The sequence below is a fragment of the Vanessa tameamea genome, chromosome 24 (genome assembly GCF_037043105.1).
Source record: "Vanessa tameamea isolate UH-Manoa-2023 chromosome 24, ilVanTame1 primary haplotype, whole genome shotgun sequence".
Lineage (NCBI taxonomy): Eukaryota > Metazoa > Arthropoda > Insecta > Lepidoptera > Nymphalidae > Vanessa > Vanessa tameamea.
Window position 1 is genome coordinate 3,964,629 of NC_087332.1, and position 18,881 is coordinate 3,983,509.

General features: G+C 31.2%; 2 protein-coding genes across 2 annotated transcripts; both read left to right on the top strand.

Moving 5' to 3' along the window:
- The first annotated feature begins 4,723 nt into the window (after positions 1-4,723).
- On the top strand, positions 4,724-11,190 carry LOC113402729 (myrosinase 1-like). The gene is made up of 7 exons (XM_026643038.2): positions 4,724-4,815; positions 6,936-7,034; positions 7,166-7,741; positions 8,003-8,245; positions 8,835-8,992; positions 9,665-9,906; positions 11,028-11,190. The coding sequence occupies exons 2-7, from the start codon at positions 6,956-6,958 to the stop codon at positions 11,173-11,175; spliced, it is 1,446 nt and encodes a 481-aa protein (XP_026498823.2). The 5' UTR covers positions 4,724-4,815; positions 6,936-6,955; the 3' UTR covers positions 11,176-11,190.
- Positions 11,191-12,336: 1,146 nt separating this feature from the next.
- Positions 12,337-18,641, top strand: LOC113402728 (serine/threonine-protein kinase pelle). The gene is made up of 10 exons (XM_026643037.2): positions 12,337-12,511; positions 12,812-13,040; positions 14,303-14,382; positions 14,489-14,566; positions 15,078-15,243; positions 15,702-15,839; positions 16,174-16,300; positions 16,743-16,907; positions 17,276-17,469; positions 17,942-18,641. Exons 1-10 carry the CDS (start codon positions 12,392-12,394, stop codon positions 18,115-18,117), a joined length of 1,473 nt encoding a protein of 490 aa, XP_026498822.1. The 5' UTR covers positions 12,337-12,391; the 3' UTR covers positions 18,118-18,641.
- Positions 18,642-18,881: the final 240 nt, after the last annotated feature.

The window sequence follows — 18,881 nt, forward strand, 5'->3', positions numbered from 1 at the left end:
ATCGCGACTTTAATATGTGCACTAATTATTTTTAATTCTGATTTGTATTGCTCCTATGTCTCAAATGTAGTCGAACAACACAAATTCTAGATCAGCTTTTTATTATTTAGTATATTATGATAATTTATTTATTTTTTAGTTTATTGTTAACAGTTATTTATGGGTAAATTGGCCACTTGATGTTAAATCGTCACCACCCTTATACAATGACGCTGTTAATAATAAATATTCCTTACTTCACACCAATGCGCCATCAACATTGTGAGTTAAGATGTTATGTGCCTATTATGTGTCTACAGTTACACTGGCTCACTCATCCTACAAACCGGAACGCAACAATACTAAATGTTGCTTTCTGGCGGTGGATGGTACCTTCTCAGAGTGCACAAAGCCACCAGGTAACGTAGGGACAACGACATATTTGCAATGAATATTTTTTAATTAATATTTCCGTATCGGTTCTAATCTATGAAATAAAAGTAAAAAGTAGCTGTAAATATCTCTCACTTCTAGAACAAGGCATTCCTTCCGTTGAAAAGATTTCGCATGTCCTAGATGTGGCAAATTTTCATCCAACACATGCCGGTTTCCTCATGATGTCAATCATCATCGAACACGAGATAAATTCTATACACAAATTAGGCAAATAGATATTCAGTGGTTCGGTTCACGTCCACAACATCCACGTGATAAACCCTAGAGCCATCTCGGCTTTCTATGTAACTACAACAGTGCTATATATTAAATAAATCAAACATTTTTCGTTGTTGTTTATACTAAAACTAATTCCTATTAAAATCTAGAATAGTCAGAACAACTACTTAATAAATTAGGATTGATAAGCTTTACAGTCTATGTTGTGCATAGCTTATCAAATACCAATAGAATTATTGCAACGAACTTTGAGATAAATTCTTCAGTACGAGCGCTTAGTGCGATCATTTATGTATTCGTTTTGATTCCCTTGTCATCCAGACGTCATCAGTCATGACGTCCAACATCCTTATTACAAACTAAGTATGCACTAAAGTATAGGTATAAAATACCTATATTCCAAATTGTTTAAGAAATTAAGTTATTTCGATTGTAAAGCCTCCGATAATCAATTATGTGCGTATTTAGGCGCACAATTGTTTAAACAATAAGTATGCTATAACACTGTCCCCATTTTCTACCAAGGCTTGCTATTGTTAATAATATCATATTTAATTTTAAAATAGAGCTATTGTTATTGCTTGCAACACTTTTTAATTATGGTATGTTTACTTAAAAACTTAAACGATGTCTTAGACTAAATTAACAAACAATTTTATATTATAATTTTATTATTGTTTGAACAATTATGTACATATATTATTATCATAGACGAATAGATTGTTCGTATGAACTTCGTAGCTTACTATATAATTTTTTGACTAAGAAAATTATATTCTTGGTGCATTAGAATCCCTTCTGATAGTATTCACATATTTAATACTACAATATTAATCTAAAACATAATAATGAAAACGCCTAACAAAAATAAATAGCAAAGTCATAGAAAAGTGACATGCTATATTAATATTTCAACATCGAAAAACGCTATTTCGAGTGATATTGACTATCACTAAGCGAATACACATTTAAGTTTTTAGAAATATTTCCTATTTTTTTAGTATCGATATATATTACGTGCGAATGTCCCTTATATGACTAGACACAGTTGTCTGCGTTCTTTTTTAAAATAATGTATTTATTATTTTCAGTTATTTCCAATATAGAGTACGGACAATAATAAACAATTAGCAGTAAATACATGTAACGTATGCATATAATGAAACGAGATGACTCAGTAGTTAGTAAATCTAAAATTGGGGGCTTAAACCGCACAATCACATAATGTATATCTCCAATGAAAACTTACCCCATATTTATCCAAAGCTTTATAGAAAGTTTGTGGATACATAGCCACATACAAACACATACATACATACATACATATATATATATATATATATTTTATTAGGACAACTAACAGTAGATACAATATTACATCAAAATAAAAAATAAAAAACATTTCAAAATTAAGGCAAATTAGGCAAAAGTTCTACTACTTCCAGGTAGTCTCACCATGCACTATCATATTGCGTAATATATATTTAAAATATAAAATAAATATAAGCAATTATTAGAGATAAGACGTTATAATACATTTTTGAACTATATAATTAATAAAACCAATAAGATATTCCATAAAATTAGAAATGAGGACAAATAAGATTCTTTATTTTTCGATTGAACTGAGGGCGACTATCGTGATATACCTATGTCTAAATCTTTTACTTGATTACTGATGGTGATATATAACAATGATCTCGATATGATGGATTTTTTTTCCTAATTGCGTTCTATATGATCTGGTATAATAATGTGACATGGGAATAAAATAAATTACTCATATTACGAAAATTGACGAAGAAACTTTTTTTGTATGTTCTCGATTCTATTAATATGCAATTTTTGACACGGTGACCGAATTAAGCAACAATATTCGAATCTGCTACGTACGAAACAATTGAAGAGTCTTAAGACAGTTGCACTTATTTTCAAGCCATTGGAGCATCTTAGGACGAAGCCTAGTGATTAATTTGCTAAATCAAGAGCCTTATCTATATGCAGGTTGAAATTCAATGATATACAACATACAAGTGAAACGTACCTATACAATAACGTGTAATAATATGAAATTAAATGTCGTACCTAATGCTGTCATAATAATTTAATGTGATAGGTCATTGACATGATACAATTTATGACAGTATCAGAGTATCAGAGTATAGAGTCCTTTCTAAAATGCAACACAAATCGTATGATAAATGATATTGTTAATCGGATAACTGCGGTTCGCCGTCACCATTACAATAATTATATCGCGTCGCATACCAATGGCCCAGTGGTTAGTACGCGTGCATCTTAACCGATGATTTCGGGTTCAAACCCAGGCAGGCACCACTGAATTTACATGTGCTTAATTTGTTTATAATTCATCTCGTGCTCGGCGGTGAAGGAAAACATCGTGAGGAAACCTACATGTGTCTAATTTCAACGAAATTCTGCCACATGTGTATTCCACCAACCCGCAATGGAGCAGCGTGTTGGAATATGCTCCATACCTTCTCCTCAACGGGAGAGGAGGCCTTAGCCCAGCAGTGGGAAATTTACAGGCTGATTATGTTTATGTATGTTATGTTATGCATATAAAATGTAATAATTGTGTCATTGTTGAATTGAAATACCTTATTTGCATAACGATTTACAAATCTTATCGTCCTTATCAATATTATCTCATTTCACTAAATTCTCTAACGTTTTTATACATGTTTACCAGAATTGTAATGTTACACTTACGTACAAATAAATTAAAAAAATATCAAGGCGCGTGACACTCGACGTTTATCGACTTAGGTATTATATTACACCAATAAGATGGAACGGATTCTATTGCACCAATAAGGTGGAACGTATTCTATTACACCAATAAGATGGAACGGTACGAGAGAGAAGTTATCTCGGAAAAAGTTTAGGTAAGAGAATGCTGCTGTGTTGGACAACTCGTATTTCGGTGCGTGGGCATTTAGGCTCTTTTCTTAGAAGCTGGTTCTTTGACTTAACAATGGTCGCTTTTTGTTTCGAAGCGACTTTTCGAAGTAATGTGAGGCGTTAAAATAGAATCGATGTAAATCAAAGGCAAGGCAATATTTAAGGATTATGTAGTTATTAGATTATTTTTTTTATATAACAATAGTTTTTAAATATTTTTTCTTTCTTACATAATTTATTAATTCTCATATAAAGAATCTATTATTAAAGGACTTTGGTGCGCATTGCACGTCTAATTCACTACAGGGTTGGTACCTACATGGTGGTGCCAGTTACACGTCATTGTAACCGTCAGTGGTTACGACACAATTACTAATGTGTAGGAAAAATCAATGGTGCTTGTCTTGTAGAGCTTTGTGTAGGTAAACCCATCTTAATAAGTAGGTGCCACGCTTACATCAGATATTCTGCCGCCAAACAACAATACTTAGTATTATTGTGTTCAGGTAAAGGGGACATAAAATCTTAGTTTCCAAGGTTTTGGCGTATTGGTGATTTTTTTTGATGGCATTGGTTAGCGGACGAGCATATGGGCCACCTGATGGTAAGTGGTCACCACACATAGACAAAGGCGCTGTAAGAAATATTAACCTTTGCTTACATCACCTATGCGCCACCAACCTTGGGAACTAAGATGTTATGTCCCTTGTGCCTGTGATTACACTGGCTCACTCACCCTTCTAACCGGAACACAACAATACAGAGTACTGTTATTTGGCGGTAGAATATCTGATGAGTGGGTGGTACCTACCCAGACGGGTTTGCACAAAGCCCTACCACCAAATAAATGATGATGCGGGGAATGATTAATATTGGCTAGTGCCAATCTATAGGCGTTATATAGGCACATTAGCTCGTCCGGCTACCTATTAAATAAAAAAAGGTATCTTACTATATCCTGATATCCTTTATAATCAATCGAATGTTTTTAACAAAACTATTAAAACTTTTGTTATCTGTGTCTCTTAAAAGGACATGAAAATTATTATAATTTTATACAATATACTTGTAAAAGTAAAAACTATTTAAATTTTTCATTAATTTTTCCTTAATTTCCTTATTCAACTTACCTGTACTTCTTATCAACAACGTTTACTGATAATTTAGTCGTAAATATACAGCTACTATTGTGCAGTGTCTTCGAATTGTTGTTTTCAAATATCTTTTGAGCTACAGGTATGATTATTAATTTATCATTATTGATCACCATAAGACTAATTCAAAATAGAACTTTATATCCTACCGAATAGAATCTTATTTCCATTAAAAAGTCGCGCGATGTTTAATCATATACAGTAGAATCCGTTTATTATGGCTCCGCCTTTATTGACCAACCGTTTATTGTGACGTACTTACACTATAAAGTTTGGTTCTCTATAGTGACAGTTCGCTTATTATGACCCATTTTTAATAAATTATGTCCGGTTATAATGACCGACATGATTCTTTACACCTTCGGTAATGTTTCGTTCAGCAGCCGGCTCGTTTTTATTTTTAATCTGAGTGAATAATTGACACTTGAAGGTCACGCATCACATACGGGGAAAAAGAAGGCGAGGAAGAACCATTACCTACCGCAGAAGAGGCAGTAAAGGCTGCAGATTTGTTCATAGCAATAGTGAAAATGATAATTTGACCATGGCTTTGTCTTCTATACACAATAGTATTAGAGACTGTTATTACAAAACAAAAGCAGACAAAAATTACAGATTACTTACATTAAAATATGAAAAATGTAGTACATACCTACATGTTTCGTATGTACTTATTATGTACAAAATACCTATTATTATACCTACCTATATATTTTATTTTTTTCACAAAACGCTTTGTATGACGTCCGGTTTTATGACGTGTTTGTCAATTCCCTTCGATGTCATTATAAACGGATTCCACTGTATATATTTTGTTTAGGTTTTAATGGCGACTCGATTGTTTTTTTTACCTATATTATTTTTTGTCTGACGTTTTATGAGACTCGCGAAGAATACTCATACTGTCTACCTCCAAGTCCAGTCTTGAAAGCAGGTACACCTATAGCGGACAGAAACAAAAAAATAAATAAATATAAGTGCGAGTTTTAGTAATGTCGAAGAAGTAACTAAAACGAAATAGTTTGCGCCATGACGGAAACTGACTTAAAATATAGTGTTATTAGAAGTTATCTTTTACCCTCAGATAAAGTAATCATCAAAATAGGTTTAAATACAGCAAATGAAATCGATTCTATCTGGTTTTTTTTGGGCCTTATGATGTCACATCACTAATTCCTCTTGCGTCTTCTTATTTTCAATATGATGTAGTTAAAGTTAAATAATTTCGTAATTCCACAAGATATATTATTGTATATTTATTATCTTACAATTTCTATAAGAAAAAATATCTATTTATGTCACACGAAAATTAATTTTTTTTCTTTATCTACGATTCACTTTTTCCGCGTTCATATCTATTTCTCTATCATCTAACAACATTGTTCAGGATTACTTATTTTTATGAAAGTGAAATGCTTCATAATTTTACGATCTTTTGAATCTGGTGTACTACGATCTTGTTTTGGTAGCGCAGTCTGTAATGATGCAGTTACTTCGGATCTCACAACAGTGACGTAAACGTGACAATAATAAGAATGGCATAGAGTAAACAATTGGAATTCTAGAATTATCCTATTATGTTGCCTATCATAATAAATACCATAACATTTCAAGCTTACAAGATCCTTTAGGAGAAATCTTTAGCTTACCTTCAAAATAGTCAGACAACTTGGTCTACAAAATCAATTAAGTAACCACTTCACTTCACCACAAGTTTGACATAATGTCTTCTTCAATATGACACCTATCATGCTAGTTTCATAAACGAAGCACTTTGGCTTTTACTGTTAAATAGAAAATAAAACTACAACAAACGTGACTTTGCTAGTCACGTTTGGAACTGTAATTTAATATTTGCTTCCCGATTACGGCGAAACCAAACGGGTTATAAAAACACACAGTTATAAAATTACTAAAATTATTTAACAACCATTTCTTACTTATAACATTACTTAATGTATACAGATTCACATGCTCGTGGAATAAATAGTTGGATAGTATGTATTTTACTTTGTCTAAGTGATCCTCAAGGTGCACTGAGTACCAAAAACGACGAAGGTTCCCACAATTTTTCAAACACATACATTAGCTACTGTATATACGGTCCACTAAAATTTACGCAACTAAAAAGATTATTTAATAAACTAAACAATATGTCAATCTTAAAACCGCCTGAACACTGATCTTCCATCCTTTTTACAGTCGGTTTATTGGTAGAAAACATGAGAAAACTACCCCACGGTCTGAAATTGGGAGTTGCTACGGCATCGTATCAAATTGAAGGCGCTTGGAACGCAGCAGGTATCAAAATCAAATTTCTTGAGATTTTAAAATGATTGAATAATTCATGCACAATACCGTGTTTCAAAATTAATTATTTTTATGAATTAAGTATATTAGTTATAACTGTTCCAATTTGTAATTGAACACAGATAAAGCTCCGAGTATTTGGGATATAATGTGCCACCAGAAAGAAAGTCGGATAAAAGATGGCACGACTGGTGATGACACTTGCAAATCCTATGAATTCTACAAACGAGATATAGAAATGCTTAAGTTCCTCGGCGTAGATTTCTACAGGTTCTCCATATCGTGGCCAAGATTACTTCCAACTGGATTCGCGAATCAAATAAGTGAATCTGGCTTAGAATATTATAATAACATTATAAACGAATTGTTGGAAAATAACATAGAGCCCGTGGTCACAATGTTTCATTGGGATCTACCACAAAATCTTCAAGATCTAGGAGGTTGGGCTAATCCATTGATATCTGATTGGTTCGGTGATTACGCGAGGGTCTTGTACAAGTTATTCGGTGATCGTGTAAAGACATGGATCACAATTAATGAGCCAAAACAAATTGGTTTGTTTGGTTATGGAATGACGAGATTTGCACCACAACTCAATGCACACGGTATTGGTGAATACTTAGCAGCAAAACAAATGGTTCTGGCACATGCTAGAGCTTGGCATATATATGATAAAGAGTTTAGAGAAACGCAGAAAGGTAAGAAAGATGTTACCATGTATTAGACATAAATAAAAAGCATTCTTCGAAAATTCCTACATTCATTACCAATCCTTATAAACCTTATGTTAATCAAATTAACCAGAACCAAAACTATACAAAGTTATCGCTTGGTTTCAGTTACATCATTGAACCCAGAAATACTAACAGAATAAGTGATAATGATTTAATATAAAATATTTTTTAATGGACATTAAATATCTCAATACTTATTATATACTTATATTTATGCTATTTTAGGAGTTTGTGGAATAACAATTGCAACGGATTTTCGTGAAGGTGTGACTGATTCTCAAGAAGACGTTGAAGCTGGTATGGATGCTATGGATTTTGAAGTAGGCCTGTACAGTCATCCCATATTTACTTCAAAGGGTGGGTTTCCCGAACGAACAATTCGACGAATCGCTGAAAAAAGCAAAGAACAAGGTTACCCAAAGAGTAGACTACCAGAGTTTACTCAAGAAGAAATTGAATATGCTAAAGGTCAGAAAAAAAAAACGATTTATATTAGTTATTTGTTTTTTAAGATGACATACGTAGATGGAAAGTTAATCTTAGCTTATTCACTAGTTACCGCCCTGTTTATTCGCCATGGGGGACACAGGTGTTAGGTTAGCAGCCTATATTCTTTTCTGTGTCCATAACCATGTGTATACAAAATTTCATGATAATCAGTTCCTACTGAACTGATTAAGACGAATTTATAATTAACGATTTTTACATCTATTTTGAAAAAATAGGTCATTACGTCCGAGTTACGCAAGTGATAAACTATAAGATGTCATATTAAAACCAACATGGCGGATTTCAATTAAAACTTAGTATAAAATCGTTTCAATATCATGAATTAGTTATTGTTTTATGATTAATTAATGAGCAATCGGCAAAATCATTGCATTTTTTTTAAACGGAACTCTTTATTAAATACCAGTAAATCAACTGCAACTGCTTCATTGCTATATATGATATTGAATCGAATTTTATTAAAAAACTTTTATTGCCTGAGTTTATCGAATAATTATGGAACATTGCTTGTTTTCATCTGTATCAACTTTGCCATACTGTTTTTCAGGGACTAGCGATTTCTACGGCTTCAACCATTATTCAACGAAGTTTTACACGAGAGACAATTACAAACCTGGTACTCATCCCATACCATCGTATGACGACGATATCGGTGCTGATTTCACTTATTTAGACTATGAAAAGGGTGCTGTTCCTCATTGCACAGTAAGCGCATATATTATGAAGTGTTTTAACTTTCTGTACATTTAATTAGAACTATGTCTAAGAAATCACATATTGTAACCACCAGATGTAGAATTGCCGAGTGTTTGTTGACAGTTTCGAGTGTTACTTTTGTTCGAGACTGTACATCTTGGGATTTTTATATATCAATGATTACTAATTTAATATAAATTATTTATTTCAGTTGTGAATTTATAAGAGGAAAAATGGTTGTTAGGAGTATATATAACTAGTTAACAAAGTCAACGGGATCATCTTAATAAATACATTAAGTTTGGTTGGAGGATCGATATAATTTCATACACTCGATATAATATCGATATAACTATATACAATAGACAATCGAAAGGCTGTGTGTGTGTGTGTGTCTAAGCCGAATGCCTGCATAGTAAAAAAGCGAAATCTCCCTTCTTATATCTTTTAATACTACTTGTATTAAGAAATTTAAGAGACACTCTTATCTCTTTGAAACTTATTGTGATATTGATACAATACTACTATGAATAATTATCTTTGTTTAGAGTTATAATATTTTTACTATCTAGGTACTAAGGGTACCTTATCTTGAAGATTCGAAAATGTACCCGTAATAATAAAATTATATATATTATAAAACAAAGATAATTTAGTTTATATATAATACTTAATTTTCAGGTAATTCCTCATGGTATACGAAAGGCACTGAAATGGGTGAAAGATAACTGTAATGATCCACCGATCATGATAACCGAGAATGGTTCAGGGACATTTGGTGGTCTAAATGACCTTGAAAGAATATCATATTACAAAAGATATCTCAATTCTGTATTGGACGCAATAGAACAAGATCATTGTAACGTTATCACATATACTGCCTGGTCATTGATGGATAACTTTGAATGGGACAGTGGATTGAGGTAAATAAACTAAATATACTAATCCAATCGACTGAGAAAATATAAACAAACTCTAGAATCACAAATTGCAAATCATTTGCTAATAAACAATAAACAGTTCTTGATTAACATATTTTTAATTATAACACAACACTACTCTACTTAACTAAGTTCATACATTTTAATTTCAATTTCAAATTTCTGATAACGACTTCACAACCAGTGACATCACATCAATTCAATGTCAGAATTGTTTATTTCACTTTACTTCTCCTGTGATATTATATTTATAATACAATAATTAAAATATTTAGATCTGTCTCCTAATTTATAGATATTCACTCAATTTATTTATTTATTTCAATTAATATTATATAAACGTCTAAATAGCCTTTGGCCTGAATATTATTAAGTCGCCATTGACTTATACATATGTATACTACTATAGCCTATTCCAATGGAAGTAGGAAAAAAGATAAACAAGCCGAAAATTATACATATCATGCGATTTATATATATATATTGCTTTATTGTGTTCTGTTAAGAGTTTGTGATTAATATATCTTTTATTTTTAATACAACACTATTACACTTATTTCCACTTTAATTTTACTTTCCTCACGACGTTTTCCTTCACCACCGAGTATGAGATGAATTATAAACACAAATAAGCACATGAAAATTCAGTGGTGCTTGCCTGGGTTTGAATCGGCAAACATCGGTTAAGATACGTCTCGTATACATCGTACACATCATAACGCGTACACGCGTTCTAACGACTGGGCAATCCCGGCTTAGAATGCTGAATGGGTTACTATAAAAAATAATATTATTATTATTATTTCAAATTTTGATTGAAAATTACATTAATTAATAATGTACATATTATAGAAATAAAAATTAAACATAGCTATTGCACAAATCATGAACATATGGAATGGCGGGTATTCTATTAGGATTATCCCCATTGAATGGCAATTTTTGATGCCCTGAGCAAAAAATGAACCATTTCTCTTGTCACCTGTAAAAATTAAAAATAACACATAAAATTTAGTGGTGGTTGTCGGGATTGCAATTCGCTATTTTCGGTGAGTATTAAAATGTTTTGACCAAATATTATTAATGATATATGAATGTTGCAGCGTCAAGTTTGGACTGTTTGAAGTAGATTTTGATGATGATAAGAGACTGCGAACGGCAAGATCTTCAGCACTCTGGTACAAGGATATAATCGCTAAGAGAATCTTAGACGTCGATTATGTACCAAAATTAAAGGAAATTACATTTTAGTACTAAATATAATTTTTAAAAATGTATTTAGTTTTATACTTTATTAAAAATATCTTTTATGCAAATAAAATGTTTTATTTTATCCATGTAACTCTCCAATGCGTTTTGGTGGATACTCGTAGGGCATCTTTTTTCTACTGATACATGCATGTCCACTCACAATGTTTTCCTTCACCGCCGAGCACGGGATGAATTATAAACACAAATTAACCACATGACAATTCAGTGATGCTTGCCCGGATTTGAACTCGCAATCTTCGGTGAAGATTCACGTGTTCTTACCACTAATCCAAATATTCAATACTACCGTTGAATCATTTCCTTATTTCCTCCTAAAAAGGTCGACGTTGATAAAACACGACATTAATTATTATTACTATTCAATGAGTGTATAAACTTACTGGAAATAGTATTAGTAATTTAACACAATCAAAACCGCAACAATCTAACAGACTATACAAATAAAATAATATATTTTTTAAGTAAAAAAAAAAACAAAGAAATTGACTAATTAATAATAATATACTATTTTGAACTCAACTAGCGTAGACAGATAAAAATATTTTTAAATCTTAAAATTATCAACAGAAGATGTAAGATCTGCGTGCAGTTACCATTTTTATTAAAAATGGGAATATAAATAATGTTGTCTTACTTGTAATAGTTACCTTTTGTATAATTTGCCAACAAGTATTATTCCTTACCTAAATAGATATCATATTATTCATTTCAATCGTTTAATATAATTAAATATTCCCTCCATACTTAGTTAAGACATAGATATAGATATCGTTTTGGAACTATTAAATAAATAATACACACGTAAAAAGGTGTTTTATATAAGGTGTATATTATATTATAAGGAGTTCAGCTAAATAGATAGTTTTTTTTTTACAATTTTAATTCCTTATTTTAACGGTACGGAGCTGTGATGGGTACCCATATTACAATTTTACTAGGTATAACATGAGCTACCTAGAGAGATATAACAAAAACGAAACATTAGAAGCTATATTTATTACAGTTAACTTCTAATATTTAATTTTTGTAAACAGATAAAAATGTAAAAAACTTTTTTGACAAAACGAATGGATGTTCTATTATATTTGACACATGTCAAGTGAGTTTGAGAACGAGAAACGTCAAAGTTAGTTGTCAACAAGTGTTGATGTTTGTAGGTTGTGTTACTTTTTAATAAATGAATACGTGACTAAAAATGTATATATACGAGTTACCTTTTGATATTAATAAGGAATTGTGTAGGTTATTAGATAACGACGACGACTGGAAGGAATTGGCCGGCGTTCACATGAAATATTCGGCTTTCGATGTCAACGTAAGTTGAAATATACATTTTACATTATAAACATTTGGTGATGACTGGGATTTTCCCAAACGTAAGTTAAACGCTCGTGGACCATCATTTGGAAATTCCGTATTTTTCTACATATCCGTTAAGATTTCTTATTAATTAATGTTGTGTTTCCTTACATGGCAAAAAAATTATCATTGAAGATAATACAAATAAAACATTAGTAATTTTTTTTTTCTAACATAGGTAATAATGTTATGTTAAAATTATACAGATATTTTATGTAATGAAAAAAAAACAAACTATCTAAATATTATTTTATAGGAAATAGAACAAGTTGCAAATCGTCAAGCCTCCTCTCCCACGAACCAACTATTCACTAGATGGGGTCAACTAAACCATAGAGTAGAAGAATTATTTATATTATTATATCGCATGAAACACATACCAGCACTAAGATGTCTAGTGCCTGTAGTTGACAGCAGATTCCACCGCCTCCTACAGAAACAGGATAGCAAGAGTTTGAAAGAGAAACATTATCTTTCATCCGATGGTAAATATTCTTTTTATATTATAATTCCTTGATCTTTAAGAAATGGTTAATCAGTGATAAGAAAGCTCAGTTACAAAATATATAATTATAATTAATTAGTTCTAACTATATATGTTTTTATGTGGTCTATAAATAAACAATATTTAGTTTCTACTGACATTTTCAGTCCAGTTAATAAACATATTAATTGTCTATGAGCTTATGTATTGTCTATGATAAGGTACTAGAGGGCTATATAGTGATTAGTCTATGCCTAATACCTTTATAATATTAAATAAATATATAGTGTATATAATTGAGTCTTAGTATGATGATAACACATCAACAATTATGTTATAAGTAGTTGATATGTGTGAGTAAATCTAAAAGAACTTGTTTATGTGTTAACATTAGAAACTAAATTATATTGTTGTGTGTGTGTGTAAGCACAAGAATATGTATATTCACATGTATACATAACATTTCTTGGTAACAGAATAAGGTTAGTTGGTAATTCTACAAGCTTATATTTAACTTGCAATATTTGTAAGTATGTTTGGGTCTTGTAAGCTGAATTAGTAACACTTCCTCTTATCCTATACAGCTTAAATTTTATATTGTGTTGATTGAGTTCCAATGATGATATATTTTTAAATAAGCATGGCCTATTCTACACTCAGGATTGGCTCCAAATCAAGGAACTATTCATATGTCAACAACCTACCTTTAAGAGGTTGGTGTACCACCACCAATTATGACGGCTCGACATGATCATCCATTAGTCCAACATTCCAACATAACTCCAATCTGTCCCAACTCACGATTGATCAAAACAGACTCTTCACACAAACATTCCAATCTCATTCACTATGAAGGATGTTGAAATTATAGGTGCTTCTGCACTATTCCATGACACTAATGTGTGGAAGGTTTGTTCATTGAGTTGGCCAACTCCTTTGATATGGGTACACTTTACCGCCATCAGAACGATCGCGCGCCAAAACAATCCAACATCGTAAAATATTCAGGAACTACCTCTTAACATGTGGAGGGTTGGACAAACAGTTGGACTGTTGCACTATCATGTTGAGGTTTATTTTTTATCCCTACCTTTTTAATTAAATTTATATTAATCGTGTAAAGACTTAGTAAAATGAAAGGCTAGCTAGTTCACACTGTTTTACTCTAATTAATTATTTAATAAAATTATTAGAAAGATATTTTATATGTAAGGTAATGAAATGTATTTAATTAAATATAATTTATTTTTTGTTTGCTTTCAGGTAACGTCAATAGACAAAAAACATTGAAAGTTGAGGGAAGTGACACATCACTACCTCTGCCTGTAATGCTTATTGAAAAGGTATGGGTTATTATTTTATCCTCCTCTATGTCAATTTAGGTATAATAACTTATATCTAACTGTCTCATAAATAGTTTACAAATGTTTGATTGTATTAAATTTTCAGGCTATACAACTGCCAACACCGAGCAGAGTGTATGACTATGCATCACCAACAGATGATTCGAATACAGATAGTACAAAGGTATATTGTCCTATATGTAACTATTTTACAGTAGTATTACAGATACCCTAATCGAGTAGGCTATAAATCAAAATATACCTTACACAATAATAATATATAGTCAGACAGGTAGTTGTTTCATATAGGAAGTTGGATTGGCAAATAGGCCTAATAAATGGTCACCACTGCCCAAAGACATTGGTATTATAAAAAATATTAATAATGATTACTATCATGAGTTATTGTAAGATATTTATAAAAAAAATTGTATTGGCAGTTTATTTTAGCGCAAGCTGCCAGTTACATTCAGAATATTCCCTTATTATATTCCATAATTAAGTAAAAATTGAACATACTTACCTACTGAACCAATGATAGCTGTACTATTATTTTGAATCTTCTAAATTAGCGATTTTAAGAAATCATTCTTATCTTCTCAGAATTTTTTAAAAATTAAACATCACTTTTAATTAAATTTATAATGCCTATTTATAATATAATAAGTTCTCTCGTTACACTCTTTTTATGGCAGAATTCGAGATCTACACAAGGCAACAAACCCGAAGGTTTAGATGACGAAGTACTCAGAAATGTATCAGCTATTCCGCTGTTAAGTTATGAAGATCTAACGGAGGCTACTAATAACTGGAGTGACAATAATCTGCTGGGGAAAGGTGGATTCGGGAAAGTGTACAAAGGTAATGGACTTGCTGCATGCCTACCTATCTATGCCTACTGCTTGGTCTCTCCCACTGTAAATAAGGTATCTTCTACTAGTAAATATATAGATAAATATGTTCATTTATTATAAATACATTTTTCACTAGAGCTACAGCAGAAGTCAAATTATACTGTGTCCAAAAAGTCTCTAGACTTGTAGACTTGTTGAGAAAAATTAACACAATGCTGATAACTCCACCATAACTCTAATGGTCTTCCATTCTGTTCGCAACAAATTTACCTCTGTAATTGCTAAGACGATACTTTATGCTCGTACACTGCAAGCAACAGAGAAGAAAGTATGTACTACCGGATCAGTTGCAGCAACACGCTGAGCCATAGGTTCACAATTATTGTGAATTGCACTCCGAATAGTCCAAAGAAATATTTCAAATACAGTGAAAAAATATAATATTAATTGATCAATATATTTCAGGCGAATGGAAACTTCTGCCAGTAGCGGTGAAGAAGTTGCTTGATAATGATGGCAAGAATAAAGAACTCATCAGAGAAATGTGCCTCAATCAGTACAGACATGACAATATTCTGCCACTATATGGGTATAGTCTAGGAGGTGAGGCAACTTTTATTTGAAATTTAATAGTTAATGCATAGCAGGTACACGGGACATAACATCTTTGCTCCCAAGCTTGGTAGCACATGAGCAATTCAACGGATTATTGATCTTATAGACTACTTACCCTTACTTGCCAGTCATTTCAGTATACAAAAAAAATATATATTTAAAGTATTTATTAGTTTTTGAAGTTGACTTCGCTTATAACATAAGTTTGATAATATGGTAATGCTACTTTTTACTCCATAGATAATGTTCTATAGACAAAAATGACATTTATATAGCGTTTCGTCGATTTGTCTCTTAATCTGTAAACATAAATAAACTCTAGGTCCAGAAGCTTGTCTTGTATACCAGTTAATGGCTGGAGGTTCCTTGGAGCAGAGGCTAAGATTCAAAACACTATACCCGCCGCTTTCTTGGGCACAGCGTCACAGGATAGCACACGGTGTTGCCAGGTAAATAAAATACTGCCAACTATAATAATTGTACCTACTAAATACTAGTAGTATGGTTTTAATGTAGGTAATTCAAGAGAGGATTCAATAATCTTATTTTTTTAATATAATTTTAACCTAAAATTTTAGGGATTTTAAATAAAATAAATTCGTTAATGAATATAAGTGTGGGCATATCAATAATGAATTGAAATTTAAATAGTGCTTCCACAAGTATACTCTTTTGTACAAACTATAATGTATTTTGTACTAATTATTATTATTAAATTAAATAAACTACAATAATAAACGTATAATTTTATTATTTGTTTATAACTGTATGTTTTCATTACTCTTGCGAGTACTTATTCAATAATATTTTCAAACCATTGATTCTTCATAATATAATATAAAAATATGTCACATTGCAATATATACATAAATGAGTACTAAATTTTTTCAGAGGTCTCCAATATCTCCATACAATGGCCGGGACACCTTTAATCCATGGAGACATAAAACCCGCTAACATTTTGTTGGATCAGTGCACTATCCCTAAGATTGGAGACTTTGGTCTCGCTAGAAAGGGGCCTTATGGAGAAGATAGGACACATTTAAAAGTGTCTAGGTAAGATTGACGTGTAAAAAAAAGTATATCTTTTTTTTATTTTTTATATATTAATTGTATTTTATAAATATATATTTTATCGTGATGCCTATCGCTCCTTGGGGGTAGAATATTTAATGAGTGGGTGGTACCTACCCTTACGGAAGTGCACAACGCCCTACCAACAAGTACTCTATTATTTCATACACATACATTTAACAAACTAGAAATACAAATGATTATAACTATATATAAATACATAAATAACTAACAAAACAAATCATGATATTAAAGTACGAACGAGGTTAAAACCCTTATACGTAAAAGGACAATGGGATAATCTTACTTATTTTACATTTTAATTAATTTTCTTTTCAATATAATAACAGAGTTCACGGCACTCGACCGTATCTACCGGACGAATACCTGCGGTCCCGATGTCTCTCGCCAGCCGTGGACGTGTTCAGTTTCGGGGTAGTCATGGTGGAAATGGCGACCGCCTTGCCCGCTATAGATAAAGCTAGATCGGTTTTACTATTGAGCGATTACGTTCATCAATTAGCTAGAGAGGGGGTGGATTTTGGTAAGTCTTGAAAAATCATAATTTCATTATTTATTTTTTTAATTCCTATTTTGCAAACTAAAAAAATAATTTAACAGATATATATTAATTAATAATTAACCACTATAATATAAGATATAATTGTTGTGGGTTTTTAAACGTTTTTGATGAATTCTTAAAATTTATTTTTGGTCGAGTTGGTTTGCTGTCTGTTCATATTTATTTATAATGATTTATTTTACGTTAACTTAGATTTTTTTTTGTAGCACATTAATATATTCTTTTTATTTAATTTTGTTTACTTTTTTCAAGGGTAATTTATGTGGTAAACATAATCAGTACAATTTATTGATATATTAGCATAATTCATATTTATTTTTCATATTCATAGTTCATGTGCTCGATGAATAAAGTATATTAATAGAAATATGTAGCTTTCTATCATCATTACTTTCGTAGATTATTATATATTTAATCATTTTATAATTTACAGCAACTGAAGAGGACACAATCCTTCGTGGAACTCAAAATTCTTATCCCCAACTATGCAGAGAGTTTGTAGCTATAGGTCTTCACTGTACAAAGTATTTGAGACAAGAGAGACCAACTATGCTTGAAGTTTACAAAAGATTGGACGCTATGGAATTTCCAGGGAAACATTATTCATGAAATTAATGTTATATAAAACCTTTTTTTTTTATTTAATTATTAATCTATTTAAGTAATGAGGTAACACTGAATGTTTATGTAATGGTGTGAGTTAATTAAATATTGTTGTATGGTAAAGTTAATATTGTAAAAAAAACAACGCGCGTAGACGCAAGTGCCATCTTGTAATTATTATTAATTATTATTATTATAAACATTTAATATTTTTGGGAATTTGTACACTTATTAACTTTTATAATCTGTGCCTTTTATATTATCGGTGTCATAATATATTAATAATTATGAATAATATAGGTATACATACTTAGGTATAATATATGTACATACACGGTTTTGAACCGCGATACCTTTTTAATTTTAAATGAACTTTCGATATGCTCAATAGCCGACTGTCTGCTTAACCTAAATAGTATAAAGATTTATATGTAAGTTTGAATGTACGAAATCCAATATCGAATATGCAGTATTATAATTTTCAATAGAAACTACTACTAAATGTAATATTATAAATGTTATACTGTAAACCTTTGAAATCTTATTTTTTTAAATAAAATTATAAATCTTTTTTTTTTAATTTTATTTCGTAACGTTAAAATTAAAAAGGAAGGATGAAACGCCTTACCCCTAGTACGAGTTTGACAGTAAACTACGACGTACTTTGCTTATTCCACACATGACGAAATTAATCTATTCATCAGAAATATTTTATTCAAATTATCGTAATTTCATTTATTGAATTGCAATTCTCACATCATGTAAATGAG

Bases quoted from the DNA above. Each gene is read 5' to 3' on its own strand.
- LOC113402729 (XM_026643038.2), top strand. From the start codon at position 6,956: ATGAGAAAACTACCCCACGGTCTGAAATTGGGAGTTGCTACGGCATCG. The intron at 7,742-8,002 runs GTAAGAAAGATG...ATGCTATTTTAG, and splicing joins GTTTAGAGAAACGCAGAAAG to GAGTTTGTGGAATAACAATT. The intron at 9,907-11,027 runs GTAAATAAACTA...TGAATGTTGCAG, and splicing joins GAATGGGACAGTGGATTGAG to CGTCAAGTTTGGACTGTTTG.
- LOC113402728 (XM_026643037.2), top strand. From the start codon at position 12,392: ATGTATATATACGAGTTACCTTTTGATATTAATAAGGAATTGTGTAGG. The intron at 14,383-14,488 runs GTATGGGTTATT...TTAAATTTTCAG, and splicing joins CTGTAATGCTTATTGAAAAG to GCTATACAACTGCCAACACC. The intron at 16,908-17,275 runs GTAAGATTGACG...ATATAATAACAG, and splicing joins ACACATTTAAAAGTGTCTAG to AGTTCACGGCACTCGACCGT.